This window comes from Pectinophora gossypiella, chromosome 27 (genome assembly GCF_024362695.1).
Source record: "Pectinophora gossypiella chromosome 27, ilPecGoss1.1, whole genome shotgun sequence".
Classification (NCBI taxonomy): Eukaryota; Metazoa; Arthropoda; class Insecta; order Lepidoptera; family Gelechiidae; genus Pectinophora; species Pectinophora gossypiella.
Window position 1 is genome coordinate 5,999,661 of NC_065430.1, and position 27,987 is coordinate 6,027,647.

General features: G+C 40.6%; 1 protein-coding gene across 13 annotated transcripts in view; it reads left to right on the forward strand.

The window, feature by feature from the left end:
- The window catches only part of LOC126378809 (dynactin subunit 1), a 57,166-nt gene that overhangs the window by 22,607 nt on the left and 6,572 nt on the right, over nucleotides 1–27,987 (forward strand). For 4 of the 13 annotated variants that reach the window (XM_050027207.1, XM_050027215.1, XM_050027218.1 and 1 more), the window contains 19 exons: nucleotides 1,945–2,090; nucleotides 2,916–3,095; nucleotides 3,904–4,038; nucleotides 4,991–5,123; nucleotides 9,167–9,370; nucleotides 10,105–10,189; nucleotides 11,221–11,326; nucleotides 12,372–12,534; nucleotides 13,106–13,275; nucleotides 14,848–14,988; nucleotides 15,575–15,760; nucleotides 16,408–16,539; nucleotides 17,762–17,884; nucleotides 18,649–18,788; nucleotides 19,100–19,224; nucleotides 20,024–20,038; nucleotides 20,864–20,902; nucleotides 25,176–25,214; nucleotides 27,584–27,668. In XM_050027207.1, the coding sequence (XP_049883164.1) occupies nucleotides 1,945–2,090; nucleotides 2,916–3,095; nucleotides 3,904–4,038; nucleotides 4,991–5,123; nucleotides 9,167–9,370; nucleotides 10,105–10,189; nucleotides 11,221–11,326; nucleotides 12,372–12,534; nucleotides 13,106–13,275; nucleotides 14,848–14,988; nucleotides 15,575–15,760; nucleotides 16,408–16,539; nucleotides 17,762–17,884; nucleotides 18,649–18,788; nucleotides 19,100–19,224; nucleotides 20,024–20,038; nucleotides 20,864–20,902; nucleotides 25,176–25,214; nucleotides 27,584–27,668 (2,347 nt within the window). The remainder of the gene's footprint in view (nucleotides 1–1,944; nucleotides 2,091–2,915; nucleotides 3,096–3,903; nucleotides 4,039–4,990; nucleotides 5,124–9,166; nucleotides 9,371–10,104; nucleotides 10,190–11,220; nucleotides 11,327–12,371; nucleotides 12,535–13,105; nucleotides 13,276–14,847; nucleotides 14,989–15,574; nucleotides 15,761–16,407; nucleotides 16,540–17,761; nucleotides 17,885–18,648; nucleotides 18,789–19,099; nucleotides 19,225–20,023; nucleotides 20,039–20,863; nucleotides 20,903–25,175; nucleotides 25,215–27,583; nucleotides 27,669–27,987) is intronic. The other 9 variants (XM_050027208.1, XM_050027211.1, XM_050027212.1 and 6 more) reach the window with 9 other exon arrangements.

Genomic DNA, 27,987 nt, shown 5'->3' on the forward strand with positions numbered 1-27,987 from the left:
AGCGTTCTTCCAACTAGGCTACCACGACTCAAAAAAAAAACACTATATTGTGTTAAAATTAAAAGTAAAGCTGGGGTAACCTTGAAATGTTAGCTGTCACTTTTGAGCATACCTGGGCGGTTAAAATGGCCACATCGAAGCAATTCAATTACAATTTGACATTTGCGCATATAAAAGTAAGTGCGCAATGCAAACAAATGTCAAAAAGCAATATTGCTTTCTTAGATGAATTGCTTCGATGTGGCCATTTTAACCCCCCTAATTTTCTTATAACATGAATGTAGCTTCCTACGGGTGATAATTATCAGAATCAGTTCAGCAGTTACAGAGATTATCTCCTACAAACTGACGGACAAACTTCACCTGTTTATAATAATGACTGCCTTACCTAAGCTACAATAGAAATCATATAACCTAAGCTCACGACTATATCCCAATTGGGGTAGTCAGAGGTACATCCATCGCAAGATGAACTAAGTACCCACGCCTCACCGAGCTTTCTGTTAGACCAACGTGATAGGTGAGCCGTATCGCCGTCTATAATGGTCGAGCTAACTGTAGAAAATGCGCGATTACTTAATTTTGATACATACATACATACATACATAAACTCACGCCCGTAATCCCTAATGGGGTGGGCAGAGCCACAAGTAATCAAAGACAACTTGCAGCCACTGTTGATACGATATGTCGTAAGCTGGATATGATGAACTTTATGGTGATAAGGGATCAGCCTAACGCCCATAACATTATTCCATCATGTTAGAGGACACAATCCCTCTGTCGGTTTTTACGACATGCCCGGGAAGACAAGCAGCTGAACGTTTTCTATGTTTTTTATTTGCTCCCAGAACAGCATAGAAGTTTAATTTTGATACTTTAAAAAAAAACACAGACGATGTAGGTACTAGGTAGGTATTTTTTTAAATTGGGAAGTCAGTGGTACATCCATCGCAAGATGAACTAAGTACCCACGCCTCACCGAGCTTTCTGTTAGACCAAGGCGTTTTTTCTTTCTTTCTTTCTTTCTTCTTTCTTTCAATGTGATAGGTGAGCCGTATCGCCGTCTATAATGGTCGAGCTAACTGTAGAAACTACGAGATTATTTTATTTTGATCCTTAAAAAAAAAACATTTTCCAGTGAATGTGCTAAGTTGTTGTATAAAATAGCATGCTTTTTTATTTTTCAGACTCCTTGAATATTCTCATTACTTAATTAATGATGCTGATTCCTGTACGGTCACGAGCATTAATATGTATACACTTTGGTACCATGTCACATTAACTTTTTTGACAAATTAAACCGTAAGTCTCATTAAATGTCAAATATGATAGTGCGACAGGGTTCTAAAGTGGGTACATTATATTGCTTATGACTGTACACAGCATCTAATTTTATTTTAAGTTATACCTGTCATTTTCTTATCCGCCGAAATGAAAACGGACGGATAATCAACAGGCATTAAATTTATGGACACGTCAATTTTATGCAGATATTTACAAAACCGACCCAAAATTTTATATTGGCCAATTACCCGACAGAATTAAGTTGACAGCACACGTCAAATGGGTTGCATATCAGCGTGACTGTTTATTTAATTCGCCCGGGTTATTAATTCATTTTAAAATTAAAAATTATTACAATCAAAAATTTTAAAATAATAATGTAATAAAGTAAAAAAATATTAAAATCAAAATTAAAATTGTACTTAAAATTAAAATCATATCTATTAAATATGGAACATGTCCGAAATAAACTCTTTTTATTTTATTTATTTATTTATTAAAATGAAACTTATTAAAATGAAAACTTAAAGGAGACTGAAAAATTTTGTTTTTAATAAACGAAACATGTTACATACATTTTGTGTTGATTCTTTTTTGTTTGTTGTCGTTTTGTGTTTGTGGCATGCATGTGACGGTGGTATTGTGTGGCTCTATCAGAGCACCCGTATGCAGCGACCGACAGTGGCGCCACGGGGTACGAGATGAGGCAGCTGCAACAACAGAACATCCGGCTGAGGGATACGTTGGTCAGACTGAGGGACCTCAGCGCGCACGACAAGCATGCCATGCAGAAGATGCAAAAGGTATGTCGATTCTCGGACTACTGCTAACGGCCTCCGCGGCCCACTGGTTGAGCGTTGTGCTCACGATCCGGAGGTCCCGGGTTCGAATCCCGGTAGGAACAAATCACTTTGTGATCCCCAGTTTGGTAAGGACGTTACAGGCTGATCACCTGATTGTCCGAAAGTAAGATGATCCGTGCTTCGTTGGTCCCGGTTGTTACTTACTAATATAAGTACGTAGTCGTTACACGAGTCATGTCAGGGGCCTATGGCGGCTCAGTATTAACCCTGACACCAGGGTTGTTGGGGTTGGTAATCCACCTCACAACCCACTCGATAGAAGAAGAAGAAGGGGGCGATTCCATTGCCATTAACCGGGTCCAAATCCTGGAAACCGCGTGATATCAATTGGATATTTGACTAGGTCAAAGATAAATTATAAAATTCTAATCTAGAAATAGAAGCCAGTCTAATATGATCAAAAATCAATCTCATTTTACTTTTCGACTAATTTTGGATTTTTATTTATGACTTCAGTAACAATGAGTACGACGTTTGACTGCTGTTATTGATGACGTCACAAGACAGTATTTCCATACAAACTCCATAGATAACTTTCGTTTTGACGTTTCGTAAAAGTATCTCATTTGAATAGGTTGTCGAGTAACCTATTTATATATGATCCAAACAACCAAATATCAACCTTCATCATCATCATCAATTTAAGAACCACACTCTTGTCGGTGCAGCATTTTCCATGCTACTTTTTTAGGGAAAAATAGGGCAGTGGTTTCCCTCTTGCCTTCCGCCCCAACCAACCTATTAATCTGAAAATAATATCCCCAGGACATAGAGCAATACAAATCCGAGATAGCCGAACTGAGCCGCACCAAGGAGAAGCTGTCAGGTCGAGTTGAGGAGTTGGAGGCGCAAGTGGCCGACCTTCGGGAGCAGGTGGACGCCGCGCTGGGCGCCGAGGAGATGGTCGAGCAGCTCGCGGACAAGAAGATGGCCTTGGAAGACCAGGTACTGTACGAACAAGGATCTTCTGAAGCTATGTACTCTTGGTACCTCCGTTACTTGGTGTGGGCACTCAGCGCTGTGGGTGTAAGCGGACATAGAGCAGCTCGCTGACGAGAAGAAAGCTTTAGAAGATCAGGTACTGTACGATCAGAAGTCTCTTTTTAAGTTATGTACTCCGGGTAACTCAGTTACTGGGTGAGAACACTCACCGCTCCCTATTTGTTCGATCAAGTAGTGTAATCGGACATCGAGCAGCTCGCTGACGAGAAGATGGCCTTGGAAGACCAGGTACTGAACCAACAGAAGCCTCTTCTGAAGTTATGTACTCCTGGTACCTCCGTTACTTAGTGAGGGCACTCGGCGCTCTATTTGTTCGGTCAAGTAGGTGTAATCGGACATCGAGTAGCTCGCTGACGATAAGAAAGCTTTGGAAGATCAGGTACTGTACGAACAGAAGTCTCTTTTTAAGTTATGTACTCCGGGTAACTCGGTTACTGGGTGAGAACACTCACCGCTCCCTATTTCTTCGATCAAGTAGTGTAATTGGACATCTAGCAGCTCGCTGACGAGAAAATGGCCTTGGAAGATCAGGTACTGTGCGAACAAGGTTCTTCTGAAGTTATGCACTCCTGGTACCTTCTTCACACGCTATCCTCCATTACTCCTTAGCACTCAGCGCCATACCATCCATCAAACAGAAAATAGAGTGTGAAGGCCAGGGAGTTAAAAATGCCACATAGAAGCAACTCCTAATGTGCAATGAAGACGAAGTGTTCCATATTCTAATTCGATTTGCATGTTTCCCCACCAGGTGGAGCAACTGAAGCAAGACGTGTCCGAGCTGGAGGCGTTACAAGAAGTCCACGAGCAGCTGGTGGAGTCCAACAGGGAGCTGGAAATGGACTTGCGGGAGGAGTTGGAGATGGCACACGCCGCTACTAGAGAGGTCGGTCCTAAACTGGTTAAATGAGGATAAAAACTGCCTATTTCTCCCATCAGGTGTCGCTACTGTTGTGTGTTCTTAAATTTTGACAGTTCCCCATACTATTTGAGTAAACAAACATATTGTTTTGGTTATATTTTTACACTATAACCTTTTGCGCGGCGTTTAACGGTAAAATTATAGTGTTATATTTATCCCTAAAGATCGGAAAGAAGAAAACTTAGAAAAACTTATTTTTAATCAAATCTGCCTTTTTCTAACTGGTTGCTTTTCTTTTTCGTAACTCATCCTTCAGACGGGACACTCCACGTTGCTCCACATTTTATAGCAATTTATCACGAATTTTAGCTGGACAGTATGGAGAACTGTCAAAATTTGGGGGACATTCAACAGTGCTGCCACCTACATTTGAGCTTCTTGTTTTTATCCTCATTCCCGACTCCCTGCTTGTGAGCCACATGGCTAGACCTCGAAGCCGAAGTGGTTTACGTGGATAACTTAGAAAGTAAGGTGACCCATGCTTCGGTAGGCCTTTATATCGTAATCCTGACTGACACCAGGGTTGATGAGGTTGGTTAATGTTCTCACAACCCACACGTGTGAAGTGAAGAATTTATGTACTCTTGTAGATAATGGAATGGGCTAGTTTCCAACTAGTCAAATCAGATACTTTTTACTAAACGTGAAAACACGAAATTACTATGGAATTTGTATGAAAAAGCAGGTGACGTCATGGGAAAACGTGATAAAATGTCGCACTTACTATTAAATTTTTCTTTATTAAAATTCTTAAACAAGTTAAATAGGAAAAAGGAAATGTTTTTTGTTTTTTGTTTTAGATCTGCCTTCATTTAGGAATCAGAATTTCATAACTTATCTTGAACCTTGTACACGACCCAATTGAATCCGTCCAATCCACCGCGATTTCCGTTATATTATGTTACGTGGTATACAGGCAAACAGAGAGCGCGAGGCTGCCTTGGAGACAATAATGGACCGGGACACGACCATCCTCAAGTTCAGGGAGTTGGTGCAGAAGATGACGGAGCAGTATAATGAGATACGCGCACAGCTCGAGTCCAAACAAGGTTGGTGTTATGTTTGCTTCATCATCAATGTAAGAGCCACGCTCTTGTCGGTGCAGCATTTTCCATGCTACTTTTTTAGGGAAAAATAGGGCAGTGGTTTCCCTCTTGCTTTCCGCCCCGCAGTACTCGGTCTGACGCAAGTGGGGTGGCCCCCAGAGTAGTCTATTACAAAGCCATACCAGGACTCCTGTATTCCGCCTCTGAATAGTACTAACAGTTTCTGCTGCCCTCAAATATGACTCTTTCCCCACTGGGGCCGGGTTAATGGTCTTGTATGGAACCAAGACCAAAGGCCAACCTTGTTTACTCACTTGTTTTGTTTGTATATGTTAACTTTTTTTTACCGTGGGAGACGTCGACACGATCCGGAGATCCCGGGTTCGAATCCCGGTGGCATATCATAAAAAACACTTTGTGCTCCGCGGTTTGGTTAGGACATTACAGGCTGATCACCTGATTGTCCGTAAGATGATCAGTGTGTTTACTACTTACTGATTGAAGTACGTAGTCGTTACATGAGCCTGGGACGCCAGGGTTGATGGGGTTGGTCGTCAACCACACAAACCACACGATAAAAAGACCGTGGGAGAGCCATGCTTTGGCACAATCAAGTCAATCCGGGCTGCCTTGACTGGATACCTAGGCCACAAAAGAATGAGTGAATGTGTCTTCTTGTTATAACTTTTAAATTATCGGCACTTTTAGTCGCTTACTTTTCGTATTTTCTTGTAGTTTTTAATCAGTGCTGTTTATATCATGTAGCCATAATGAAATTAGGTAAGTAAAAAAAAAATAATAATTTTTAATTTTAATTTTTTTTAATAAGTAATATTTTTTGTCATTAATTTTATTCACATAGTACGCTTTTGTGACTTTATTAACTTTATTTTATTGTTTTTATTATTATTATTTTTTACTGTTCTAATAATAATAATAATAATAATAATATTTATTGACAAAAATATCGGTACATAGTTTTCCTTAAGTTAAGCATAATTGACATGAATATAATTGAGTAGGTACCATAGCCGACTAAGTATATAAATACTTGTATTTCAGTCTATGATGCCTCTCTCCTGGAGAAAGACACAAAAATATAGCCAGCATACAATCCTATGTTTCCGACAGAGTCAACAAAAAAGTTACAATAAAGTTACTATCATACAAAAGGTTGTGAACCTCTCTTTGTGTAAGATGTAAGTGTACGTGAGTGATTGTGAGAGGGTGTGTGAGAAGAGTAAATACAATGTTCTTATAACTAATCATTAAATTGAATACAAAGTAGATTTTTAAAGGATTCATACATAAGTTTAAGGGTCTGACTGATATATAATATACATGTAATTGCAATTTATTTTAATCATGACAAAATATGTAATAATTCTTCAGTGTCGTCATACGATAATTTTTGTAACCACTTAGCTGTTTTGGTTTTACACTTATAATGATTCATCGAATATATTGATATGTATTTATTCAACTTATTGTATAGGTAGGCCCCTATAAAGCAGAAAAACCTTTTTGAGAAGGCCGTACTAAAATTAGAAGACCTGTGACAAACTACATCACACCTACGTTTCAATAGACTACCTGGGTCATACGTTAGCTCACAATGCTGTCTGAGTATGATGCTTAATATGAATAATTGTCGCACGGTAAGAACTTCCCAAGATTGATAGAGGAGCCGTGTTGGATAAAGATAGGGTTTGAAAGAGCTAACCTTTAAGACTGCTCGTTGAGCTACCTCTAGGGACTTAAGTTTTGTTTTAGGAACCCCACCCCATGACGATATACAATATGTCAGTAGTGATTGACATAGAGCAAAATATACCTGCCGCAATAGTGTTCTGTCAGCAACATGTCTTAGATATTTAAATATATATATAAGCTTACGAACCCTACCGCATAGTAATTCAATATGGTTATTGAAGTTTAAATTCTGGTCTACAATAATTCCCAGGTATTTTATTGTAGAGGAGCGTTCAAGGGCTAGACACGAGCAAAATTCAGATTCAGAGATACGGCAGGTGTGATTAAGAATTTTAAAGTTTGGAAAAAGATGGGAGACATTACGAATTGAGAAAGTTAAATATTTAGTTTTATTAGCATTTAGGGTAAGTGCATTCTCTGATAGCCAATTAGAAACTTTATCAAAGCCACCTTGAGCATTAGTGAAAACATCCTGCCAAGCCTTACCTGAGAATAGAAGTACAGTATCGTCAGCATATGAAATTAGGCTTCCTGACGAGAGATCTATTTGGCAGAGGTCATTAATATAAATTAAAAATAGTGTTGGACCAAGAATACTACCTTGCGGTACACCATAAGTAATGGGAAGCGCTGAGCTAACGTACCTTCCAACCGATGTACACTGATATCTGTCAGTCAAATAGCTCCTAAACAGTGTGAGTTCATTGCCTCGAATGCCAAAACCTTCGAGTTTATTAAGTAGAAGAGGAACAGAGACTGCATCAAAGGCCTTAGCCAGGTCTAAAAATATACCAATACATTTATTACCCGCATCAAGATTAGTGCAGACATAATTAGTTAAATTATGAACTGCATCGTTGGTGGATTTTTTTCGACGAAAGCCATATTGGTTTTTTGATAAAAGGTTGTTCTTCTCTAGGAAATTTATAAGTCTGGAATTTAAGATGCGCTCAAGAAGCTTAGAAATAGCAGGTAGAATGGAAATGGGTCTATAGTCATTCGTACAGCCCCTGTCTCCGCCCTTGAAAATAGGTAAAACTATGGAACGCTTTAAACATGTGGGGAAAACACCGCTGTGAAGACTAAGATTAAATATAAATGTCAGGGGTTTTATAAGTAGATCTTTGAAACTCTTAAGGAATTTATTAGAAATTTTATCCCAACCCACAGAGCATTCGTTCTTCATCCCCATGATCATTTGTTCAACCTCGTGTTCATTTGTGTCCAAAAGAACAAATGAATTGGGGTTAATATTTACAGGAAGTACCGTGTTGGTTTTGGTTGCACCTTCGAATTTTTCTGCAAGCCGTTTGCCCACGTTTACAAAATAATTATTTATCTCATCTACAGATTCCTCCGGTGAAGAGCGAATGAGTAAAAGTTCTTTAGGAATCTCTTTGATGATCTTAGTATGAGTAGAGGCTCTAACTGCGTCCCATATTTTTTTACTGTTGTTACCTGCCTTCTTTACTTGATCCCTATCGTATGCCCTTTTAACCTTTTGGAGTAATTTATTGCAAAAGTTTCTATATCTGGTATATATAAGTTTAACTGTATCATTATGGGGAGAGCGTTTTAATTTTAAATGTAGTTTGTCCCTGTGCCTTATACACCTTAAGAGACCCGGCGTAACCCAAGGCTTGATAATATGTTTACGTTTGGGCAAGTGGATGATTTTAGTGTGTTTTTCAATTTTTCAAAAGTTCTCGTTCATATTATTTTATTAGGGATATATTGTTATTATTTTTTTTGTATAATTTTCGACACAATGTAAAAATTGTTCAGAAATAAATAAACTTGAAACTACAAAAACATAGATGATGATCATCAAATATAACCGAAAAGAAAAATAAACCAAAATCATAAAAACAATAATAATAAAACTTGAAACTTGAATGTATCGGTGGCCCAAATTCTTATGTTTTGATGTCAAACAGGTTTTACACATGTTGATTTGGACAAACTTTTTCTCGCTCAACGAATTCCATTCATCAATTCTCGATACGTTTTGGAGGTATGTCAGGTGACATGTATTGGGCTGGTTCTCCCTTTGCCGATTGGAAGGTCACACAGGCAGTCTCTGTACCAAACCGGACCTGTCGATCTTCAGGTTAGGTAAGCGGATCCTGTGAAAACAGTATAACGCTATATATGAACAAATTGACTCAGATTGTTAAGGGTTTTTTCTAAAAAACTGTGTTAGTACGCACACGTACATCAAGTTATGTAGATTGTGTGACAAGATGCGCCGCTGAGACTTTTTTACAGAGATTGGTTGTCTATTTATTATACGAGTGCTATGACTTACTGATTATTTGTACTCCCACCTTCAGGCTCACCAGCGCCAAGCGAGCAAGAATCCACTCCGGAGCCCGCCCGGTCCTCTCCACCAGCAGAGCTGGGCTCCCTGGTCCACGCGTCCCGCGCGTCCACGCGCTCCATCGACCTGCAGCTGCGGGCACTGGAGCTGACGCAGGCCCGCGCACGCGCCGACATGCTCGCCGCCTGCCTGCCCGACCACTTCATGGTGCAAGCCGGTGAGTAGAGGTGGGGGGGGGGGGGGGGCAAGAGAGAAGGGAAGAGTCAAAGAAAGGAGGAGGTAGAGAGAGAGAGAGAGAGGGGAGAAGTAACCTAAACCCAAAGGTTGCCTGTTGTACTACCAATTTAATTATAATACTAATGTATTTTTAATGTGATTTAATTGCAATAAAGAGTTTTTGTGTTGTATTGTAAGTAAAGAGAGAAGGAGAGGGAGATAGGAAACGCAGGCCAGCGTGCGCGCTGATATGCTGTCTGACGATTTCATGGTGCAATCCAGTGAGTAGCAGAGAGAGAGAGAGAGAGAGAGAGAGAGAGAGAAGTTCTTCTAATTCTATTAAAGTAACTTAGTATTATATTATAATGTATGTACACCATTAACACATGTTTATGGAACACGATGTTCGTGTGTCACCCAACAGGGTCCACATAATATCAGCGTCGTGGTTCACGCCGCGACTTGTGCTGAGTGAGGCCCTTTTATCTCAGGACGTCCACCACCACCTTATGATCATTTCGACAAACATCCGTCTTGCTTTTTTGTAATTGTTTTAGTGGAAATTTGATATGATGTTGTTGGCTTTTTTTGTGTGTGGCGTCCTTTTATAATAAACTATTTATATTCTATTCTAGAAGCCTGGGGGCAATGCAGGGCTTTGTTTAAAAAGACCATCAAATTTGCACGTAGGCAAAATTCGCATAAAACTCTTTCTCATCATGTCCATGTTCACAGGTGACCACGACGCGATCCTTCTAATTCTCCTGCTGCAGCGTCTGAACACGAAGGCGGACATTATTCTTGGTCAAATTAGAGAGAGGTACGTGAGAGAGAGAGGTCGCAGGATTATTTATTTTTTTAATTATTTTCCGTTCCATATTTTTGCGACGGAAAATTCCACTTGATATCAACTCAGAATCGTGCCCTGAATCATCCCTCAAAGTTTTCGTTACGATGTCACTAACTGTATAGTTTATATACAGTTTTAATAGAAATAGAAATGTTTTATTGCGACCATGTGTTCGTACAAAATGTGGTCTTATAAAAATACATAAGTACGTAGTATTATAGTATCAACATGGACCCGGTAAAGGCACTGCAACTGGTAGAGAGGACAACATACTTAATTATTAGTCAGCGATAAAAATTATATTTATCATACTTACTATATTTTAACAATATTATTGCACTTATATTTTAAGTATTGTTATATATGTGTATTGTTTGTTGAAGACTATAGAGAACCGGAGAGGAAATATGATTGGCCACCTGATACGACACGATTCATTTATAACAAATATTATAGAAGGAAAAATTGAAGGGAAGAGAGGAAGGGGTAGACCTAGGATAACATTTATGAAACAAATAAAAGAGAAGGTGCAGGTCGTGTCGTATCGGGAGGTGAAGGTTTTGGCGGGAAGAAGAGAGGAATGGCGGTTACTCCACCGACAAGAGCGCAGCTCTTAAATAGAGAGAGAGATATATGTTTATTAACTTTTTCAAAATCTTTATTAAAAGTTATATAAATTATAATTACAAATCCAATGATGTTGTATGTTTATTATGATTTAATTTATAAAATGTTATTAAAAATTATTCATTTCAATTTATTATATACCAGGCATTTTTATCATTTAGGTAATGCCACATCTCATTTTTTTATAATGGTTAGCTATATATATAATAGGTACAATCTAAAAACTATTTAACAAATATTACAAAATTAACAAGTAAATATTATTATATCATAATCTCACCCGGTGGGGCGCTAGTATTTTTTTTTAATATTATTTTATTATTATTACATATCGATTATGTTTAAATCTTACTATTTATATATCTCGTGAACAGGTTCCCAGCAGTGAACGTGTGGGATAGGGAGGCTGTTACGAAGACACACACGGCTGTGCAGTACAGTTTCCGTTGCCAGCTCGAATATCAGCTTCACATGATTCAGGTAACTTTTATCATTCTTTTTTGTTTTTTAAAGTGAAATAGGAATCGGTGAAGATGTATGCCGCGTGCATCCTAAACGATGGGCCAGGATTATGGATGGATTATGTTCCGGTAGACCATGGAAAAGATGGCGTGATCATCTTGACTGTTATGGGCAGACCTGGAAAGAGCAATCCATCTAAAAAGCAATATTGCAATTTGACAGAAAATCAATTTAAAGCTCATGAAGCTTACTTTATGTAAAAAAGCTTATTATAAGATTAATGATTACCTAAATGATAAAAATGTCTGGTATTGAATGTGCTCCTCTAGTTATTAAATAACTTGTAATGTATATCCTCATTGGTTTTTAAAAGATGTGTTGCTGTTGCAGTTTCTTGTCATTTCTTCTCCTCAGCCATAACACCTTGCGAAATGACGTAAATTCAAAAATGATACATTGACCTTCAACAAGTTTATCCATGATAATTACGTTGAATAAATGTTTCTGATTCTGACATTTGTTTGCATTGCGTATTCACTTTTGTATGCGCAAATGTCATTAACACGTTATGTTTTAACATAAATGAACAATGTATATACGTCGCCGCTACCGTCGCTCTCGCATCGGACTTTACAGCCATTTTAAAAGCTACCACAGAAACGCTGTTTGAATCATCTGATAAAGATGTAAAGGTCTGAAAGAGAGATACGTCTCACTGCTGAGAACAGGCCTCCCCTCAATTAACCGTAAGGGGGTATGTAGCATGCATACTCCAACAGCTTAACGTGCCCTCCGAAGCACGGAATCATCTTACTTTTTCGGCCGATCAGCTGATTCAAGCCTGCATTGTCCTTACCAAACAAAGGACAGTCTCACAAAGTGATTTCGACGATGTTCCCATCGGGAATCGATCCTCGGAAATAACTCGGACCTCCAGATGGCGAGTCCAACGCTCTAACCACTAAACCCACAGGATGCTGTTAAATGTAAGCTTCTATGTGGCCTTTTTAACTCCTCTCTCTCTCTTCCCCCCTCTGATGATGAGTGTTTATTTTCCGTGCAGTGTATAGTGTGCATGTGGGTCGAGGCCCTGGACACGTGCGCCCCCGACGTGCTGCTGCGCGCGGCCAGCGCGTTGCCCGACGCGCTGACGCAGGAGCGCGCGCTGGATGCGTGCGCGCACCTGCTCAAGACCAACGAGCTGGATGAGAACTGCAACTTGGACGGTGAGTCTAGCCGGTAGCCTCTTCCATACAATGATGTGGCGTTCCCGGGAATGTCCCATTTTGGGAACAAAAAGAGCTTTATTACCTAACCTTTAGACAGATAAAACCAGAGTACAAGATTAGGTCACATATTTTCGAAACGGATTTCCTCGCGATGTTGTCCTTGACCGCTGAGCACGTGATAATCATTTTTGACGGCGAGGGTGAGTTTGGCGCCAAAGGATGTTTTTCTTGGTACCGAACAGAGCATAGTACCCCGCTAGCCACAACTTGATAGTGTGACTAGGGTTCGACGATCCAACGGTGTTATGTTGGAAGTTGTATGCGTCTTGCTGTGTAAACTTCGATATCGCGTTTCACGACTGCTTCAAGACTGCATTATTGAATGTGGCGCCATCTCTTGCATGCGGGCGGAACTAGCTGGCCAATTAGTTGGGTCCGCCACACATTTATGATCCAAACATGAATTCGAAAATCATAGGTCTCAACGTGAGAATCAAGAGTTCTCCAACTATGCTACAATGGCTGAAGTGGCATATTGAGGTAAATATGCCATTTTCCCTCTTTTCAGGCCTAGAACGGTGCTGGAGCTACCTATCAGCGATGTGGTCGGCCCTCAACCTGTCCTCGGTAGAGGGCGCTGCTGTGACCCGCGCGGCGGTCCTCCACGCCAGCACCGCGCTTGATGCCCTCGCACGCGGACTCTACGCTGATGCTAACGCGCTCACTATGATACTACAGGTAATATTTTTTTCATCATCATCAATTTAAGAGCCACGCTCTTGTCGGTGTAGCATTTTCCATTCCAGTCTACCAAAGGCCAATTCCTTGACTTCCCTATAAGACACGACATTAGCCTTTTCTTTAATCTGTTCCATGTAAGCTCTTCTTGGCATTCCCCTTCCTCTCTTTCCTTCTAGCTTTCCTTCTATAATGTTCTTAATGAATTCGTCGTGTCTTATTAGGTGTCCAATCATCTTTCCTCTTCTGTCCTCAATAATTCTCAGTATTTGTCTCTTTTCCCTTACTCTTACTAGCACTTCCTCATTTGTAACCCTTTCTGTCCAACTTATTCTTTCCATCCTCCTCCAACACCACATTTCAAAGGCCTCGAGTCTCTCTCTGTCCTTCTGTGTCAGTGTCCAAGTTTCACATCCATAGAGGGCTATACTCCATACGAAGGTTTTGACACATCTTTTTCTGATTGTTTTGGCAATCTTAGCCTTGAATATGCACCCTTTGTTAATATTTTTTTATATACATTTATTGTTACAAAACATTCATCATCATCATCAATTTAAGAACCACGCTCTTGTCGGTGCAGCATTTTCCATGCTACTTTTTTAGGGAAAAATATGGCAGTGGTTTCCGTCTTGCCTTCCGCCCCGCAGTACTCTGTCTGACGCGAGTGGGATGGCGACCAGAGTAGTCTATTTCAAAGCCGTACTAGGACTCCTGTCGTCCGCCTCTGGATAGTACTGACAGTTACTGCTGCCCTCTGTCAGGTTCCAGGTTACAGTCCCTGTGACGCGCCCCTTCCGTCCTGCATTGCCGTACCGATGGCTCCCATCTTCGCCTCTGCAACCGTTGAGGTCTTCACCCGTATCCCTGGGCAAGGGTTCTACGTTATACCCCGTAGGTCTGGGGCGTACAAAACATTATTACAAATATTATTAATATAACGTCGTGAAACCCCAAGAGGGTTTGTTCTGATACCATGCCCACAATACGCATTAACGTCGATTTTGGCGGCGAGGGTGAGTTTGGCGCCAAAGGATGTTTTTCTTGGTACCGAACAGAGCATAGTACCCCGCTAGCCACAACTTGATAGTGTGACTAGGGTTCGACGATCCAACGGTGTTATGTTGAAAGTTGTATAGCGTCTTGCTGTGTAAACTTCGATATCGCGTTTCACGACTGCTTCAAGACTGCAATATTGAATGTGGCGCCATCTGTTAACTTGTCGTATTGTATTGTGACATACAACGGTAGGGCCCGCCTGATATAGACCGCCTGGTTTTATAAGATGCTCCCAAGAAGGTAGAACAAATATGAATTATTTATTTATTTACTAAAATACGCTATATATATATGGGGTGAATGATTTTTTATTGATGACGTCACAGGACAGTATTTCCGTACAAACTCGAAAGAAAACTTTCGTTTTGACGTTTCGTAAAAAGTAGTTAATAGTAGTAGTATCTTATTTGACTGGGTTGTCAACCGAGGTTGTCAAGTAGCCAACATACAACATAGTCTGATGCCAAATAATTGAATAGATACAAAGTATGTCAACTATCCGCTTGTCCACAGAGCTCGGACCAGCAGCAAGAGTTGGGACAACTCCACGAGCATATAAAGACTGCGACTTCGGCACTACAGCAACAACTGAAGAGTGTCAGGCGACGACTGCCGCCCGGTGTCAGGCTTAATGCCGTGCCACTCGACGCACAGGTATGTTGACCATTCCCTCATTCGTTCTTCCATTCATTCAATTACACGAGAACATAAAGACTACCACTTCAGCAGAGTGACAGGCAACGACTGCCGTCCGGAGTCAGGCTTAATGCTGTTCCACTAGACACAGTTACATACGTTCATTCATTGATTTATTCATTAATTCATGCGAGTTGGGTTAACAATTCCGCACAGGGTCAGGGTTAATGCTGTATCACTAGACACAAGTATGTTTATCATTCGTTCATTGACTAATTCATTCGTTCGTTCCTTCATTCGTTCGTTCCTTCATTCGTTCAACTCTACGAGCGCATAAGGACGGTCAGTTTCAAGTTCGAGTGAATCTTGTGATTAAGGATGTAGTTTTTCCATGTAATTCGGTATCTGAGTAGTAGAGTTGTCGATGAGATGCTGTTCCATTGAGAAGTGAAGTCTCAAATAAATAATCTTTTGAAACTGTAACAAAATATAATGAAACTATTGTAGACTGACGCAGAATCAGGAGGGACGAGGGGTTTCGACAGAGAGCCAACACGTTCCACCGTTACGTGGGCGTAACGTTTTAATTGAAGGTTTTGCGCAGCTGGTGTCGCGGCTGCGCGGGCCGTGCGCGTGCGCGCTGTGGCGCGCAGCACGCGCGGCGTGGCTGGCGGCGCGCGCGGGCGCGGCGTGCGCCGCCACGGCGGGCGAGCGCGGCGACGGCGCGCCGCTGCCGCACCACGCGCTGCACGCGCTGTGGGCCGCCGCGCTCGACAAGGTCTACCAGCAGGTGAGGCGCTAGATCTGCCGCCAGGTTATATAACAGATCTACCAGCAGGGCATATACCTCTTCGGTCGCCATCGCAACCACGTTTCGCAACCAGTTGCAAAGGAAGAATTTTACTCCTTTGTTGGCAACTAGTTGTGAATGAAGAATGTTTTGTCTTAATACGCAACCAGTTGCCAACTAAGAATATTTTTAACACTACCATAGGTCTTGTACTAGATCTACTACAGGTCTTATTTTAGATCTATTACGAGGTCTTATACTAGATCTAATATGAGGTCTTATACTAGATCTATTACGAGGTCTTATACTAAATCTACTACAGGTTTTATACTATATCTACCACCAGGTCATATACTAGATTTACCAACAGGTCTATTTTATAGCCATGCGGGTTCAACTAAAAGCGGGACATGGCAACAAATACTGAGCTGAATGATTCAGACCATGATTCTGAGTTGATATCAAGTGGGTTTGAGTGATCATGATAATTTTAGTGTTTTCTTTAATTATTTACCGTTCCACACTTTTGCGACGGAAAAGTCCAGCTCATAATCATGGCCTGAATCATCCCTCAAAGTTTTCGTTACGATGTCACTAACACCTTATATGTAATAATCATTTAGTTATTCATGGTTAAATTACAATAGGATGACCACGGCCCAGTGAAGACTATCAAGCATTCGCTGTCGGCGGTGTCGACTGACGTCACCCAGCTGGCACAGTTCGCCCAAGACAAGGAGTATGACATGATGTCACTCACCAACGTACACGTCGAGAGGGTGAGTTGACCACACGACACGATTATTATTATTTGGTGTTGTAGCATGAAACTACACTTATGATAAGGTGATAGAAATGATAAGATAGACGGGGACGGAGTAAAGAAAACAACCGAACCGGCCGAGTGGCTTGTTGGCACTAATTTATTAAATGCTGTCATAAACAAAAATATAAAATTGCAAATTGCACATGTTCTAAAATCGTACGCTTCGCCGTACATCTTGCCTATTTAAAAGAAACAACAGAATAATAATATTACTATAGAAAAATGTAAAAACAATAACAGTTAAAAAACTAAGCTAACAGGTAAAAAAAGAAAACAACCGAACCGGCCGAGTGGCTTGTTGGCACTAATTTATTAAATGCTGTCATAAACAAATATAAAATTGCAAATTGCACATGTTCTAAAATCGTACGCTTCGCCGTACAGGTGTATTGAGAGGGCTCGAACTAATGCAGCCCGAATGGCCACTGCGACCTAGCTAGATCAATTGTGACCAAATCCCCTACATATATTTAAAACTCGTCTAGGCCGATCCGTTCGATTAGATCGAGCGTCTTTTTGGGAGGAAGCTCCATGACCTCCTGGGGATCCATTATGTTGCCCCCAGTGCTCGGCTTCTACTGTGTATGAGAGCCTCACAGCTGCACAGCAGGTGTAATGGCGTCTCATCGTCCTTTAAACAGAATCTGCATAGAGGGGAGTCGGTCAGCTCCATTCTATGTCATGACACGATAGATTACGAATTGCGATGCGATAATGACCGACTTTCCAGGCTATTAAGGTATTTATTAAAAAAATAAAATAAAAAAAACCCCGTCTCGTAAAATCCCATCTTTGAGTACATGAGTAAATTCCATAGTAATTTCGTGTTTTGACGTTTAGTAAAGAGTAACTGATTTGACTAGTTGGAAACTAGCCTATTCAATTTGCTTCGATCCTGACACACTTCTCTTGCTTCCTCCACATTCATCAATCGCTTCATACACGCACGCCGGTTCAGAGTAGATCGTACTGAACCTTTTCTAAGAACATTAATTCAATTCTCAATTATTTATTGCATTCCATGTAGTACAATGTATGTATCAATGTATGTATCAATGTATGTATGTAATGTGTGTATCTCCAATTAGGTATCTCCAATGTATGTCCTTCTAGGTATTCCTCTGCCAGCCCTACGGTGTCAATAACACCCGTTATATAGACTTTGTGACTTACAGCCTACCCCGCCGGTGGTGGTGCGCGCGCAGCTGGTGAAGAAGCAGTTGGAGGAGACGAAGAGTCTCACCATCAAGCTGGAGAACAAGGAGGCTGACATCAAGGAGCTTCGGAAGGCTCTCAAGGTCAGTATAACATCCAAGGGGGTACCTTCTTCTATCGTGTGGGTTGTGAGGTGGAGTACCAACCTCATCAACCCTGGTGTCAGGGTTATTACTGAGCCGCCAAACGCCCCTGACATGGCTTATGCCACGACTACATACTTACATCAGTAAGTAGTAACCGGGACCAACGGCTTAACGTGCATTCCGAAGCACGGATCATCTTATTTTCGGACAATCAGGTGATCAGTATATCCTAACCAAACTAGGGATCACAAAGTAATTTTTGTGATGTGTCCCCACCGGGAATCGAATTCGGGACCTCCGGATCGTGAGCTCAACGCTCAACCACTGGACCACGGAGGTCGTTGGACCGAAGGTTACCAAATTACACCCAATATTACACCTCACGTAAATATGTAAGCTGTAATATACGTTTAAAAAACCAAAAAACATAAATAGCTTATATAGATACATAGAAGAAATAAAATAATATTGAAAGTGGAGCAACTTACCGTGGTTTCCGCCGCCCTCCTTCGCGTACAGTCATGAGCAATATAATGTACCCACTTTAGGACTCTGTCGCTCTAACATATTTGACATTTAGTGAGACTTACAGTTCAATTTGTCAAAAAAGTTAATGTGACATGGTACCAAAGTGTATACATATTGATGCTCGTGACCGTACAAGGCGTTTCTGTTCAGTTACTGTCTTAAAACTGTTCAACAGTAAATTCTGAATGTCAATGGGAATCTTGTTTTAAAAACGTATACGTGTTATTTGTTAGGCGAAACAAGAGGAGCTATCAGAGATGCAGATTCGTCGAGAGCTGGGCGAGAGGAAGCTGACGTCAGCTGCGCGCGACGCGGAGTTGCGGGCTGAGCAGCTGCAGCGGCGGCTTGAAGACGCTCATAACCAGCTTAAGAGGTAACCAATGACGAACAGTGACAAGACCCGCAGACGAGGGTGTTCCCCTTAGGCCAGAGGGTACAGGTCCGAAACTCTACGGACCTGTCCCAGAGACGGAAATTTGGCGAGGTTGTGAGAGTACTTCTTCTTATCGTGTGGGTTGTGAGGTGGAATACGAGCCTCATCAACCTTGGTGGCAGAGGGTTATGATTGAGCCGCCAAAGGCGCCTGACATGGCTCATGTAACGATTACTTAATTCACAAGTAAGTAGTAAAGCTTGATGCAGATTAGTGGTGTGTCACAAAATATCATTTCCCATCTGTTCCAGGAAAGAGAAGGAGTTCGAGGAGACGATGGACCATCTGCAGCAGGACATAGACTCGCTGGAGAGCGAGCGTGGACAGCTACGGGACAAGCTGAAGCTGTACGCGAAGAGGGGCGGCGGACACCACGGTAAGTTGCTCCGCTTTCAATATTATTTATTTTATTTCTTCAATGTATTTATTTGTTCATATAACAAGTAAAGTACGTAAAGTCTGTCCAGAAATATTATAACCACATGGTGATTTGGTAATTTGTTAATTTGTTGATTAAATATATTTTAATTTTAGATTGATTTGTTAAAGATTTTATAAAATTTGAAGTAAAAATGTAACTGCAGTGATTATCATGGCCCTCATTTAATGTAGAGTCCGCGCCACGAAAGAAGTCCTGCCGCGCGGCGCTAGTGTAGCACTATCCGCATAGAATTATTATGACTTGAAAATTAGTTCCATTGAAATCCGCGGGACTTCTTTAGCAGCGCGTATTTAAGTAATTATTAATCTTGATACAAAATAGCCAGAGAATTCGACGAGGGCAATAAATTAGCCGACTAGGTTTTCTGGGGCCGACTAATCGGCTAGTTGGCTTTCTGGGTCTGTTTAATCTGTTAGTCGGCTTTCTAGGGCCGACTAATCGCCTAGTCGACTTTCTGGGCCCAATAATCGACTAGTCGGCGTTCTGGGGCCGAGTAATCGCCTAGTCGGCTTTCTGGGGCCGACTAATCGGCTAGTCGGCTTTCTAGGGCGAGTAATAGGTTAGTCGACTTTCTAGGGCCGACTTATCGGCTAGTCGGCTTTCGAGGGCCGACTAATCGGTTTGTTGGCCAAATCTGTAGTCGGCCCTCTCTATGATATGAATCTTTAATAGTTTGTTTCAATTGTTTTATTTAAGTTATTTTATTTATGTTACATAAATACTCTGTTTTTAGATTTGGCGTTCTTAAGTGAGTTTGTTATGTTGAAATCGCGTGTGTTTTTATTTAACTTTTAACAGGGAGAGCATAATAATTGCGTTATTTCACTAACTTTGTTTTTTTTTTAATTTCTAATAGGCAAGACGACAACATAGTTAAATGAGCTACGTTTTACGAAACGTCAAAATTATTAGCATTTTATAATTTATATTTGAGCCAGTTGTCTAGCCTATTGTACTATTATTCACATAAGCTCACGACTATATCCCAATTGGGGTAGTCAGTGGTACATAAAAATAATAAAAATAAAAATATTCTTTATTTCACATATTTTAGTTACATCGTGGCCGAGACCTCCCATTAAGTAATCCTAGGATACTTGTGGCGGGAATGTCTCGCAATTCCCAAGGGGTAGGTATAGTTTGTGAGTTAAGATACAGATACAGGTACAGTCATGAGCAAAGCACATAATAACGGGTTCTTACCGCGTTTAAATGGGGATATGAGACTCCCGATATTTCTCATATCCCCATTTAAACGCGGTAAGAACCCGTTATTATGTGCTTTAATTATGATAATAACCGCGTAAACTTAAAACAAAGCCATGAGCAATATCATGTACCCACTTTAGGACTCTGCACTAACATATATGACATTTAGTGAGACTTACAGTTCAATTTGTCAAAAAAGTTAATGTGATATGGTTTTAAAGTGTATACATATACCATGTACCTGTCTGTGACTACCCCAATTGGGATATCGTCGTGAACTTGTGTTATGTTATTGTTGATGAATGTTTTTTTTTGTTTTTTTTTTTTAAATAATATAATAAATAACAACTTGTGTTGCGTGCAGTGTTGAGCGCGTCGCCTGTGTCGACCAGAGATCTACCAAGTAAGATGATTATATTTGCATGTGTCTTTGTCATCTCATCATGTCCTGGTGTCCAATGTGCGTTCCTTGGCCAATATTATCCTGGACTTAACTCTGGAGGACTGGTGATGAGCCGTTAATCATCATCATCCGGTTTTCCACAGGGTCCGCTTACCTAACCTGGAGATTTGCCAAGTCCGGTTTCTTACAGAAGCGACTGCCTGTCTGACCTTCCAACGCGAAGGGAAAACCAGCCCAATACAGGTTAGGTCACATACCTCACAAACATTCCCGGGAAGGGAATATCACTGGTAATATAGGATCCTGAAAACACTTCAGGACCTTGATACAGACGACGCAGGCGTGGTCGACGATTTCCCTCATTCAGCGCGTTCGGAAACTCACATTCCCGAGAAATGCGTTTTCGGAGGTGTGTGACGTAACCTGTATTGGGCTGGTTTTCCCTTCGCGGGTTGGAAGGCCAGACAGGCATTTCCCACCGTGGTAAGCAAACTATTTGATTTAATTTGAAAATAGGTATATCAATGAATAGCACATTTGATACCGGGTATGTGTTATAATTATAAATAATGTCTAAAATAATAAACTTAAATTTAACATAAAGTAGACGGAGCGGTTTGATGTTGGCAATTTATTGGAGTTTTTCAACTTTTTTAATGATAAAGTTTCAGTCGAAATTTAAAAAATAAAAACTAATGCGTAGTTCTTGGAACGCCGGAAGTCATTACATTGGCCCCGATTCCTGCAGTAACATCCTAATTTTACTTTAAGTTATACCTGTCATTTTCTTATCCACCGAAAAGGAAAGGGACGGCGTTTTAATTAAGATTATTCAATATTTTTGCGTTCACGCTATTGAGTTTCACCACCGGTCTTACAAGATCTACCATAATAATATTTTAAAGCTTTTTTTATGTCCTCCGTCTACTTTTTTAAATATTAACTTTTAATTTTACCGAACTCATAATGTTGTATCAATTCAATATGCAAATTGTGTGCCATAGATATGTATTCCACGAATATTCAGGATGGTAGTGACATGGTAACGAATACTCAGGGGGATGATTCAGCCCATGATTCTGAGTTAATATCAAGTGGAATTATCCGTTGCAAAACTAATGAAAATATTAGTGTTTCTTTTTTAAACAGATTTTAATTCCACACTTTTGCCATAGAATAAGGAATGATACTACGTATAGAATGGCAACTCTCCGCTCCCCACCAGCGGCTGAGCTAGGTTTACCTCACCCCTCGTCAGACGTGACACACACAGATGCGCGTGTACGATAACGTCAATGTGTAGTGTCTGTGTAAAACGAGGTTGTTTGTATGAAGTGTTCTGGGTGTGCTTTTGCGACGGGATATTAATCTAATTATTTATTTGCTTAAAACATGGTATTTTAACATGGTAACAAGTGTAAATAAGTACATCATGTTTTGCTTATAAAAATAGTGCATGCAATATTGGTAGTGCGACGGGTAATCTTAAACAGTATTATTTCATAAATTCTTCAATTTTATAATATTTTTTTTTGAGCCATTTATCTTGTATTGGGCTGCTTTTATGCTGTTCTGGGAGCAAATAAAAAACATAGAACACGTTCAGCTGCTTCTCTTCCCGGGCATGTCGTAAAAACCGACAGAGGGATTGTGTCCTATAACATGATGGACTAATGTTATGGGCGATAGGCTGATCCCTTATCACCATAAGGTTCATCATATCCAGCTTAGGACTTCGTATCAACAGTGGCTGCAAGTTGTCTTTGATTACTTGTGGCTCTGCCCACCTCATTAGGGATTACGGGCGTGAGTTTATGTATGTATGTATGTTGAGCCATTTATACAATTTTGTTTTAAATTGAGTTAAAGGTATTTTTTTTATGTCAGATGGATTTATTATATTAATCTTATACTGGTACACCAAAAAAAAATCAGTCTATGGTGATTTCGTTGGTTTCTTGTGCTTACATCAGCAGCTGTAATAAATAAATGCAAGATTTATTAGACTAAAATACAGGCATCATATATATAAGGCATCACTTAACAGAAGGCCGCTACACTTGGCAACTGATTGTACCTTTTTGTTGAAATAAATAACTTTTTCTTTTCTTATATATGATGCCTATATGAGATGCCTATATGTATATATATATCTATATAGACATGGTATTCCAGATATTAACTCAGAATCATGGGCTGAATCATCCCCCTGAGTATTCGTTACGGTGTCACTAACATACTGTATTATATAAATCGTTTTTTTTTTGCTTTGCACACTATTTGTATTATACTAATTTAATGTTGTATCTAATGTCATTAACAATTAAGTTCAAAAACATTATCATTTAGTTTTTATTAGCTTATGGCCCTGCGCAGACGACAGACTATCCGTGACGCACTTTTTAGTCTGTGAAAATATAACCTATGCAATTATATGCAGTAACGCGCCGGACTTTTTGCGCGTCGTATGCGTTACTGCATATAATTGCATAGGTTATATTTTCACAGACTAAAAAGTGCGTCACGGATAGTCTGTCGTCTGCGCAGGGCCTATAACTTACATAACAAGAATCATAGTTATATTTTTAATTAGAATTCATTGGTTCCGGTTCTGGTAGGCAAAGCTTAATGATAGACTTTCCAGGTTACGTTCCCCAGAAACAATATAGATGGCGTTGTGCACATTTAAAGCGATACATACATATTTTCTCATTACTCGGGTAAATAAATATATTCGATAATCTTGTATAAATTAAAAATATAAACAAGTACATTCCATTCAACTACAATTGTAACAACACACAAAAAAAATAACAGCCTCTGTGGTCTAGTGGTTAGAGCGTAAGACTCACGATCTGGAGGTCCGGGTTCGATTCCCGATGGGGACATTGTCGAAATCACTTTGTGAGACTGTCCATTGTTTGATAAGGACTTCAGGCTTGAACCACCTGATTGTCCGAAAAAGTAAGATGATTCCGTGCTTCGGTGGGCACGTTACGCCGTTGGTCCCGGCTATTAGCCGTAAAAACACCTCCACCAACCCGCATTGGAGCAGCGTGGTGGAGTATGCTCCATACCCCCTCCGGTTGATTGAGGGGAGGCCTGTGCCCAGCAGTGGGACGTATATAGGCTGTTTATGTATGTTATATTGTAAGCAACCAGAAGCGGGTTTAGTTTAATAAAAAGAAATTACAGACAAGGGCGTATATATTTTAATCGTCACCTTACTTTTTCGGAGAATCGGGTGATTCAAGCCTGAAAAGTCCTAGGACAGTCTCACAAAGTGATTTCGACAGTGTCCCCGTCGGGAATCGAACCCGGACCTCTAGATCGTGAGCCTAACGCTCTAACCACTAGGCTGTCACGTTAAATTAAAATCAAAATTCAAAAATGTTTTTATTTTCAAAATTGGCTTACAAAGTTAGCGCTTTTTGAACGTCAAAAACTAAATTACATATTATGTAACTAGCTGTAAAACTACTACCACATGGAATCTGTAACGCTGAGGGAAAGGCGTGGCCAGAAAACCTCACAGCACAGGGCCCTAGTCCTACTGTTTCATGTTTTCTTTTCTTTTTTTAAATCCAGTTTGTATTACATAATTACCTGGTTGATGGTTGCGATGATTGCGAGTGTGGAGTATCACCACAAACTATGGCTCACCTTTTGTGCTGTCCTAAGTGCCCTAACACCTGCACTATTGAAGACCTGTACGAAGCCACTGACAATGCCGTAAGCGTGGCCAATTATTGGTCAGCAAAAATTTAGTTTCGATCGCCATCGACTCGCAAAGAATAAGATTACATAATTTATAAAATTAAATACAATAGTATTCCATAGTATTCCAAATGATGTCGGTGTCTCCAGGAATCCGAACCATGATATTCTCACACCTGCATTCTAAGATGTTGACTCCAATCTTCCTTTGACTCCGTCCTCAGTTTAAGCGACCTCGAGGCTTTCCTGGAACTCAGCTCAAAATCGGTATTCGTAGACGCCTCAACCTTAACTCGAGTGTACTCCAGTAAGACATGACGTCATTGGTGTTAATTCCTGTAAATACTATCTAATTTTATTTTAAGTTATATCTGTCATTTTCTTATCCGCCGAAAAGGAAAGCTGACTGAGTCGAGTGGAGGAAGAGACGAGTGAACATCAAAAATCAAATCAAATCATTTCATCTTTTTTTTTTCTTTTTTTTTTTCATCTTAGAATACGGGTGTTAATAATAAATAATTAAAAATAATACAATAACAATTTGTCTATGAAACAGCAGTTGTGCCACCAACGGCTGTACAGAAGGAGCCAACGCGTAAGATATACAAACATTATAGATGTCTATGTTGTCTATGTGCAGTCATAAGCAATATAATGTACCCACTTTAGGACACTGTCGCACTAACATATTTGACATTTAGTGAGACTTACAGTTCAATTTGTCAAAAATGTTAATGTGACACGGTACCAAAGTGTATACATATTAATGCTCGTGATCGTCCCTGTTTTATCGCATGATCAGTTACGTGTTAGGCCCTGCGCAGACGACAGACTATCTATATGCAGTAACGCGCCGGACTTTTTGCGCGTCGTGTGCGTTACTGCATATAATTGCATAGGTTATATTTTCACAGACTAAAAAGTGCGTCACGGATAGTCTGTCGTCTGCGCAGGGCCTTAAGGTGGGCACACACTAGTGTTATATATTGTTACGTAACATTTTAACGTTACTCAACTAAATCGACATTTCATTTTTCAAATCAAACGAAATGGATTTTTCGTGTCGTGTTAATCGAAAGTCGTGTTAAGCAAGTCGTAGTACGGCTTTGAAATAGACTACTCTGGACGCCATCTCGCGTCAGACAGAGTACTGCGGGGCGGAAGGAAAGAGGGAAACCACTGCCCTATTTTCCCTTAAACGTAACATGTAGAATGTTATGTACCTTTTTTACACCAACGTGTTATCTTGTGTATAATTTCCCCCATCACTGCAACTGTCGGGCACGCTATGTTTTTTTACTTGTGTGGATCCGAATAGGCATCAATATAAATACAATTAGGAGGTGTCTGTAGGAATCGGGGCTAGTATAAAACTATATTTCTATGCGGATATTTTTGCAATATGTTATCAAATGTTATGTAACAAACTATAACAGAGGTGTGGGGTCACCTTTATTGTGTTAACAACTCTACTTATGGTAACACCGAAAATTATGTTACTTCCAAAATCATAAGAATTATTTTGCATTTATTTTTAATTTGCATCTGTACTGTGACTTAGTTATCGGAAAACATTATCAGTTTTGTGAGGTGGATTACCAACCTCATCAACCCTGGTGTCAGGGTTACCACTTATTAAGCCGGCAAAGGCCCCTGACACGGCTCATGTAACGACTACTTACACTACTTATTAATTCACTGTAAGGCAAAAATATGGTTACCCTAACTCAGAAATACCATTATGCTTTTTTACATAAAATATAAGTTATTTTTAAATTATTAATTGTTATTTTTTTTTTATAATATGGATGTGCATGCTGTTTAATTGTTTTTTTATTAATATTATTAACTTTAATAATTGTGACGTTACTGGTAGAGGATATCATGGTTTTGTTGTTTAGTTGTAATATAGAATAATACTACGTACGTATAGAACGGTAACTCAGCGCCCCGCACCATTTCGTTACCGACGCCGAGCTTTTTTTTTTGTAACGAAGGGGAAATCCTCATGGATACCTCGTCGCCCGGGGGAGCAACGTTATGTCGGACTCTTACCGACTAAAACCCCTCCGATGGCCCTCTGCTGTGCACGTCAGGGAGCCCCGGGATCTCTGTCGAACGCACCGGTGCTCCCTTTTGCTTTTAAAGCGCATCCCGGGGTAGATCCCCGCCCCTACGCCATCCCAGTTTTAAAGCGAGGCCATGTCGCATTGCCGTCTCCCGGAGATCGTGTGTTGATCGGTTCGGGCCCCCGCCCTTACCAGTCACGATCCCCAGTGTCCCCTTTCAGTCGCCTCTTACGAAAGGCAGAGTGTGCCGTAGCCCTATTCTTACGCCCGGAAGTACAGGGTGGACCGACGCCGAGCTAAATTTACCTCACCCCCTCTGGGTCTTACTTTAGTATCTAATGGCGGCTAAGGAGTAAGGGGAAGCGCGCAAACTGTTTGTCTCCCTCGCACTTAGGCGGTAAGGCGGCAAACGGTAAGAAGGAGAGGTTTGTGTGAAGCGTCCGGGGTGATACCGGTTCCTGTCAATCCCATTTTCGTGTTTTTTTTAACCAGAAATGTGCTGTCCATATAAGTCTCTACTTGAGGTAAACGAGCCCCTGAATATTTGATCACTACTTATGACTGATAGAAGACTGCCTCTCTTCCACTCTCCAGAGGAGAGAGGGAGGAGCTCTCTCCTTTCCCCCCCTCTCTTCATCTCCCCCCCTCTCTTCATCGCCCCCTTTCTCTTCATCTCTCCCCTCTCTATCACTCTATCTCCCCCTCTGTCCCCCCTCTCTCACTCTATCCCCCTCTATCTCCCCTTCGCTTCTATGTGGCCTTTATATCTAAACCTCCAGGTCCTTTTTCACCACATTCGTCCATCTTTGGTCTTCTGGTGTCTAATGTCTGGTGAAGGTGTCCGTCTCTACGTCACAGTGAATGGCGTGATTTTTATACTTGTGTCAACTTGCAGAAGAAACTCCAGTGAAGGTCTCCGCGGGTGTCGCGCCGGGTGAAGTCAGCGATGCTCTTCAGCATCAGCTGAAGGTTCTCAGTTGGTGAGTTCGTAGACATGAAGATATAATCTAGAAGCTCAAAGTGTACGAGGTAGCACTTTTGAGTGTTACTAAATTTTGATAGTCCTCCATACTGTCCAGCTGACTACTGACCAAAATTCGTGGTAAATTGCTATAAAATGTGGAGCAACGTGGACTGTATCCCGTCTGAAGGATGAGTTACGAAAAAGAATGGCCGGCTGCTTAGCCAGTTCGAAAAAGGCAGTTTTGATTGAAAATAAGCTTTTATTTATTTATTTATTTCCAAGTTTTCTTCTCAGCAATTCGTTTTTTTATATACTACAATCAATACAAATACACT